This window comes from Fukomys damarensis, unplaced genomic scaffold (genome assembly GCF_012274545.1).
Source record: "Fukomys damarensis isolate Sample0158 unplaced genomic scaffold, DMR_v1.0_HiC HiC_scaffold_21, whole genome shotgun sequence".
Taxonomy (NCBI): Eukaryota; Metazoa; Chordata; class Mammalia; order Rodentia; family Bathyergidae; genus Fukomys; species Fukomys damarensis.
The window spans coordinates 15,438,407-15,446,323 of NW_022900933.1; the positions used below are offsets into that span (position 1 = coordinate 15,438,407).

The window sequence follows — 7,917 nt, forward strand, 5'->3', positions numbered from 1 at the left end:
GATGTAGACTGGCAAGGGTGAGACTTCATCAGAGGCTGCTGTAGGACCATAAGACAACGATGGTAAAGGCACGATGCTTCAGGCTTGAAGGAGAGGCCAAGAGCCTAAGAGAAACCTCCATTCTAGCCAGAGAATCAGGTGACAGGAGAACATTCCATGATGGAACTCCGGAAGTGGTAAGTTATAAGCCAAGAAGGAATGTGCAGTTAGAAACTGCGCTGTGTGGCCACAGGGCAGGACTGGGACTGACAGAGCCGAATCTAGGAGATAATGGAGATTGGAAAGTCGGGGCGGATATTGTGTGCTCTCTCTTGCGCATTTTAAAAACATAAACTGTACTTTAGATCATCATATGTTTGTATTACAACAGGGCCTTAGAAGAACTCGCACCACTTTGAGAAGCTTCTGTCTGGGTAGGGGAGAGAGGAGACTTGGACTGGGGAGGGATTAAGGGGGCTTTTAACTATATCTGTGATACTTTTTTCCTTCAAGAAAATCTGAGGCTAAATGGGAAAATGTAATCATGTTAGAGCTGGACAATCGGCACTACTCACTGTCTTTATTTCATGTGCTGTATAAGTTTTTGAAGGGTACTGGTGTCCATGCTTCTCCCAGAGGAGATCCTTGTCCCTGACTGTCCTTAACTACTTCTTCCAGGCTGTGCCTCTTGGGATTTGCACAGACTCCGGGCTGTGCCACTCTGATCCCAGCGTCACTGTTCACCAGTAGTCACCCAGGTACGGGGTCCTTCCCCCTCAGAAGAAACCAGTGCCCTGAGGAAGGTTTCTGTCCTCTGCTTTCAGGAGCTGTGGGCGGGGCCAGAGAGATGTGGGAGCCAGAGGGTGGGTGCTCCTGGATCGGAGCACAGGGTGGGGCTGCACTGTGGAAACACTGAGCCTGTCTGTCCCACAGTCAGTACTGAGTGCATTTGCACTTCTGGAAATGTCTCCTCCTTTTACCCCTTGTGGGTCACGTCGGCAGCCAGAGCAGAGTTCAGAATGTACGTGTAACCTGTATGAGATGTCAAAATATTGGTTTGGGCTGCCTGTGCTAACCTTTCAGAAGACACCTTAAGCACCGACTACCCATATATGCCAGGCACTGCTAGAGATATGTATACAGCCTGTCTTGCTGAAGTCAGTATGACTGTTTCTCCCTGACTTAGGATCTAAGACAAGGGTCAGCTGTAAGAGTGCAGGTTTGGGGCAGAAGTGGCAGATGTGCCCCTTACCCTCTTGAACTGTCTAACCTCTGGACAGTGAAGACAGTGCCTACCCGCTCAGGTTCCATGCAGAGTCAGATGAGGCCCTGCATATTTAGCCCAGTGCCTCGCATTTCATTGCACAATAAACATAGGAGGCAGAAATATGTCTCATCACAATTTCACAGATGAAAAAACAGATAAAAGAGAGGGTCAGAATTTGCCTCACAAAACTAATTTTCAGTGTTAGAACTCAGGATTTTAAAAAAAAACCTCAGGGGCCGGGGATTTAACCCAGTGGTTCCGCTGCCTGCTTCACAAGTGTAAGGTCCCAAGTTCAATCCCCAGTACCAAAAAAAGAAAAGAAGAAGGAAAAAAAAAAAAAAAAACTCAGAAGGGGCCAGGGATGTAGCTCAGTGGTACTGCTCCTGCCTCACAAGCAAAAGGTCCTGAGTTCAAGGCCAGGGATTTAGCTCAGTGGTACCGGCACCTGCCTTGCAAGTGCAAGGGCCCAAGTTCAATCCCCAGTACCCCACCCCCCAAAAAAGGTCCTGAGTTCAGTCCCTGGTTCTGGGGGGAAAAAACAAAAAACTTGGACTAGCAGTTAGTTCCCTTTGGGCAGGAATAGGGGTGAAGGTAGTAAATAGGAGAGGCACATGAGGGAGGATGGACATATTTTATATCTTAACCTGGGTGGTCGGCACATGACTAGATTCACTTTGCTGTTTCTCGTGGAACTGTATGTATCCTTATGATTTCTATTGGTGCAAATTTATATTTTTTAAATGTTTTGCTTGAGATTGCACAGCTGCTAGTGTGATCCAGGACTGAAATCACCTTCTCTGTGGCACCACATGGCCTTCCTGACAGCTGCTAGTACTGTGCACTCCACGACCTGCACTGTTAATGAGAACGACCCTTTGAACCAGGCACCTAGCTGTCTCTCTTGTTACCACAAAACCCAGGAAAGGGCCAAGATACAGACCCTGTTTTAGTCTGTTTTCTGTCACTATAACTAAATACCACAGATTGGGTGACTCATAAAGAAGAGACGATTGTGAGCTCACAGTGCCGGAGGCTGTGAAGGCCAAGAGTACGGCCCCAGCATCTGGTGAGGGCTGCCCTGCTGCCTTCTGACACAGTGCAGGCATCCATGATGAAATAGATCAAGCCTGAGAGATTAGCAAATGAGAATGTGTGCTGTTTAGATCATGATACAGTGTATTTACCATTGCTGTTCTTTAATCATTTTTGTTATGAAAACATTTTTTCTTAGAACAGCTTTTATATTTTCTTTAGTAATATCCATTTGTATTATATATATATTTGTGTGTGTGTGTGTGTGTGTGTGTGTGTGTGTGTGTGTGTGTGTGTCCCACTTGTATTATATTAAGACTAAAAATTTTAAAAAAGAAACTGCCAGGGATTTAGCTCAGTGGCACAGCACCTGCCTAGCAAGTGTGAGGTCCTGAGTTTGATCCCAGGTACCAAAAAATAAACAGGAAAAAAAAAGATCAAGCCTGAAAGCTGGGGTCTGTCCTCTTCTCATAAATCCACTGATGCCATCTCATCTAATCCTACTTACTTGCCAAAGCGCCCTTCGCTTCCAAATGCCATCAACCGTGACTCAGGGGTTGTCTCCAAATGTGCATTCTGAGGGATGCACCCAAACCGTGGCAGGCCCTCTCACCATTTCCCCAGTGGCTTCCCAGATCTGGTGGCCACTGGCCTGGCAGCCTACAGACGTAAAGGTCAGCCAGGGTTCATTTTCTCTTCTGCTCAGGTGTAGACCGGCGTGGCATGCTCTGCAGTTTCCGGATCCCCGGTGCCTGGTCTTGTGCTTGGTGCCTGAACATCCAGGCAAACACCTGCTTCAGTACTGGTGAGTCATGGCTGCCTCTCCCATGCCTAGAGTAGTGGATTTCAGATCTTCAAACCCCAACCAGCAGTTCCTTCCCCAGACTGCCAGTGACTCCTGTGTCACCGACCTTTCTCTCTCTCCACCAGGCTTGTCTCGGCGGGTCCTGTTGACCAATGTGGTGACAGGACACCGGCAGTCGTACAGGACCAGTAGTGACGTCTTGGCCCAGCAGTTTGCTATCATGGTTGGTTGAGTTGGGAAAGGTGTAATAGAAAGTTTGCTGGGGTGAAACTGGATTCCCTGATGTGGCATTTAGACCTCTTCCCTCTTACAAAGGAGAAAAGAACTACAGAAAGAATGTGAATATGCACTGAGTGAAGGAAAGGCTTGTCTGAGCTTAATTTAACTAACTTCCTATCTAAATTAATTCTTAGCAGTCCTTTAGTTTGGGCTAGTGGGACAAATCATGTTTAAAATGTGTTAGAAAATATGCCTAGCATGTTCAAGGCCCTGGGTTCTATCCCTGAGCTCCACAAAAAATTAAAATATGTATGCAAAATACTAATCCATAGCCTAGTACACAGCTCTCAGTTTGTAGGTTTTATATCCATAAAAATAAATTCTGAGGCCAGGAATTAGGCTCAGGGGTACCATCACCTGCCTTCTAAGCACAAGGTCCTGAGTTTGAGCCTCAGAACAAAAAATTAAATAAATAAATAAATTCTGGTCATTACTGTATTTCAGACTTGTCTTGTAGACAATGCTGTCTTCCACAGTTTGGAGGGGGGAATCTGCTGACCATTCCGGGCAGGAGACAAGAGTTGACCATTCAGACCTCCTTTAGCCATCTCCTTCTCCGGTCAGAACCCCACACCTACCTGGGATCTCAGCCGTCCTAGTCCATGCTCCTCACTGGAGACTTAGGTAGGGACAGGGTGCTGTCACTCTGGCTTCAGTGAGAGGGGCCTGAGGGCATATGAGCTGCCTCCAAGCCCCTGTGGGCTCCCCACACTGGAGTAGACATGGAGTCCAGCTCAACTCCATCACAAAGTCTTCTTGTCCCTTTAAGCCCACTGAGCCTCACCTTCCCACCAAGCCAGTCCATAGCACCCTGTACTAGACTGGCAAGGCCAAAGAAGGGTTGTTTTGGGGAGGACACACCCTTCCCAGCCTCAGGGGTACCAGGCAGTTCCTCTTTCTACAGACTCCTTTGCTGTTTAATGGCTGTCGCTCTGGGGAGATCTTTGCCATTGATCTTCGTTCTCGAAGTCAAGGCAAGAGCCGTAAGGCCACCCGCCTATTCCACGATTCAGCAGTGACCTCTTTGAGGATTCTCCAGGAAGAGCGATCAGTGATAGCATCTGACATGGCTGGAAAGGTAGGGGACACTGACTTCCTCTACCCCGTGTATGCTGTTAGTTACTTTGCTTGTTGCTAAGACAAAATACCCAACACTCAGAGTTAAAGGGGAAAGTTTTATTTAATTTAGTTTGTACAAATTTCAGTCCATAATTGGCTGGCTCCAATGGTGACAGAGGAGCAACAGTTTATGGCAGACAGACAGTAGCAAGCACCAACAGACCTTAACAGTGTCTTTCTGCCCCTTTTATCTTATTCAGACTAATTAGGAAGGGTAGCACTCACACCCTTACTCTTAGTGCCCCCGAGCCTAGCCTTGCACCATGAATCAGTCACACACTCTAGACAGAGCCACCTAAGAAAAAGCCCCACCTATGACTCCATGAGGCTTTGGAGGGGACCTCTAAACACAGCCATAACACATGCCATGCAAGGGGGTTCTGCAGAAGAAAACTGTACCAATACATCAGCCAGGAAGAAGTCACAGGCCATCTGGGGAGCTCCTTAGCTGCCCCCAAGAACTGAATCCAGCCTAGTCAGAATTGAAAGGAGGTGCTGGTTACACGATTTTGATGGACTCGGGTTTAAGAGTTGGAGGTACAGATCTTCATTACGTAAAGAGGCCACTGGAGACTGCCTGGCCCTTTCTGGCTTCACACCTGGTGTTCTCTAATGTGCCCCTCCCAAATGACCCCGTGCTCCTTCCCTCAGATCAAGCTGTGGGACCTCAGGGCCATGAAGTGTATAAGGCAGTACGAAGGTCATGTGAATGAGTATGCCTGCCTGCCCTTGCATGTGCACGAGGAAGAAGGAATCCTGGTGGCAGGTACGTAGGGAAGAGGAGATTCCACCCATCTGGTCACATCTCTTAGAGCACCGGCAGTTTAAGTGGCAGAGGAAGAAGTTGCTCAAAAACAGAAGTAATGGGGACTGTGGGCATCTCGGGTAGGGAGACTCAAGGGGAAATAAAATTGGATATTGGTAAGCAACAGTTTGTACACAGCCGCAGCTGGACAGCCCTCTTGTACAGTAAGACAGCCGCTAGGGGACCAGGGTTTGGGGGACTCTACATAGGTCACATTATCCCATCATACCCTGTCCTGTCTAAAAACTTGATTCCTATTCTCTGTTCACATGTCCACAAGAAGATGCTGAGAAAAGAAATCAAGTGCATTGAAAAGTAACCAATTCCTGGTCATTTTAACACTACCCATGGTCTGTAGAACAGGACCAGCTTCTACCTACTAAGCCCCCTTGAAAAGAATTACAAATTAATTACAAATCAAACTATTTCTGGGCTGTTGGGTAATGTGATAACACCAAGGTCAGTGTTTTATATGTGAAACAGCTGGCCCTTGTTCTCAGTCCTCATGAATCCTCATATTTGCTAATGTCTTACAAAAAGCTGCTTACTGTCCATGAAACATTTTTGTGGCTAAGCAGCATCACTTGTTAGAACTCTCTTAGAACTTACTGTTCTCACCAATATCAACACTTCACTTCTTTTACATCTATTTTCTGCCAGTGTGCACCTCAGAAGAGCCAAGTTGTACTGAGCGGCAGGTGCAGGTAGTCTGCCAGTTGCATGAGTAAACCCCAACCAGGGCAGCGCTTATAAACTTAAGAGTCACTTAAGTGGTGAAACAGATCCATGACCTCCAAGGGCCCGCCTTCCCGCCTCCTGCTTCAGCCTCAGTGAGAAGTTCAGGCTGCCATACCCCTGGGCTCATAGGTCACAATGTTTAGGGCTCAGAGCTTCAAGCCCCGAAGACTTTAGTTGGTCTTAGGAACTTGAACTTCTTAAATAGAAAGAGCTCAGGAAGGAGCCATCTGGTCTGTCCCTGAGATCTTGGTGAATGTTGCCTGTTATCTAGACCAGGCGTGCTAGGTTCCCACTTCAACAGCCCTTGACCCTGAAAGAAGCAGAACCCCCTGCAGGGCCACTGCGGTGTCACCCAGCCAACCAGTCTGTCACTTTGAGTACTTGCAGTTACTGCTATTCTAGAACACCAAGGCAAATCAGGATTTGGATTTTGAAAAGTACTTATTGGTGTTTGTATATGACTGTGCTTCGGCTCACACAAAATCACATTTAGCCCAGAAGAATCATGAGGAGCCGTGTCCAGACTTTTTTCCTTTGCTTTCTCTCACTAACCTGCTGCATGTCTTCCCTCTTTCTTAGTGGGCCAGGACTGCTACACCAGAATCTGGAGCCTCCAGGATGCCCACCTGCTCAGAACCATACCCTCCCCATACCCCACCTCCAAGGCTAACATTCCCAGCGTGGCCTTCTCTTCTCAGCTCGGAGGCTTCCAAGGAAGCCCAGGGCTGCTCATGGCTGTCAAGCAGGACCTTTACTATTTCTCCTACAGCTAATTCTGCAGGGGGAGCCCAGAGGAGTATGGCTGTAGCTGAGGAGAGTAAAGAGTGGCTTATTTCCATTTCTAAGGAGGGAATTTTAAGCGATGCCCAGTGCTTGCAGATCATCCCTCTGGCTGCTAGGAGCAGGGTGCTAAGGATTGTAAGTGGAGGCACTTCAGTAAAGTTGTTACAGTTAAATGGTGGGCTCAGAGAGCTTGAAAGTCCTTTTCATAAAAGGTATTTATTTCTTTCTCTTGTTAAATTCTCCAGAGTAGTTCCCTACCACCACCACCACCCCTTTTTTAACAAAAAGACTTTTGTAAGGATTAAAGATGGGCAAAAACTCAAATAAAGCTGGTGCTTTAACCAAAAGCCCCTTGGAGAAGCTCAATGAGACTAGTGAGACTGTTGGAGTAGTCAGTGCCTTGATTTTAGGAAGAATTGCATTTGTCCTTGACAAAGCCAGCGGGGTTGGAGAGGAAAGGCAAGTCATGTCTCGCGAATCTATGGAATAAAGATTTAAGGCTGGAGTTTGGAATCATTAATGTGGCTGTCTCATACTCGGCTTCAGCATATCCAATCAAAAAGATTGTTTTTGTTACTGCTATTAGGCATTGAAAGGAAAGGTGGATTTTTTTTTTTTAATTCTAGAAGTTTATTTTGTTTTTTGGTACCAGGGATCAAACTCATGACCTTGCATTTGCAAGGCAGGTGCGTTGCCACTGAGCTGAATCCCCAGCCCTGCTAGAGGTTTTAAAATCTTTAACATGCCTTTGTTGGGGCAGCTTCCAGAACATAAAGGATAGCAGCTCTTGTTGTTATGGTGACTTGAATGTCAAATTCAAGGGCTCAGAATCAAAGAAAATTCACTGGCTCTTTGTAATTTCAGAGCTGCAGTTTCTGAGATGTTTATACCAAGTGTTTTTAAAAGCCTGTCTCTCTACCAGTTAAGTAGAAAAACATATGATAGTATGTTGTCTCTGCGAAGGTCCTGATGCTTATAGCACCAAACAACTGTAGTAGTCTATACTTAGATCTCAGATGAAGCCAGAATAGCTGAGACCAGCTTTAGTAGCTATGCTGGAGACCAACCCACCCTGCCCTTTTCCTTCTCTGCCCTACCCTGTACATGCCC

At 46.8% G+C, this 7,917-nt stretch overlaps 1 protein-coding gene across 6 annotated transcripts in view; it reads left to right on the plus strand.

Moving 5' to 3' along the window:
• Dcaf4 (DDB1 and CUL4 associated factor 4) overlaps window positions 1-7,471 on the plus strand; it is a 29,963-nt gene extending 22,492 nt beyond the window's left edge. For all 6 annotated transcript variants that reach the window (XM_010645406.3, XM_010645408.3, XM_010645407.1 and 3 more), the window contains 6 exons: window positions 658-737; window positions 2,985-3,083; window positions 3,209-3,306; window positions 4,267-4,440; window positions 5,133-5,247; window positions 6,604-7,471. In XM_010645406.3, coding sequence (XP_010643708.1) covers window positions 658-737; window positions 2,985-3,083; window positions 3,209-3,306; window positions 4,267-4,440; window positions 5,133-5,247; window positions 6,604-6,797 — 760 coding nt within the window. In that variant the 3' untranslated portion in view covers window positions 6,798-7,471. The remainder of the gene's footprint in view (window positions 1-657; window positions 738-2,984; window positions 3,084-3,208; window positions 3,307-4,266; window positions 4,441-5,132; window positions 5,248-6,603) is intronic.
• The last annotated feature ends 446 nt before the right edge of the window (window positions 7,472-7,917 follow it).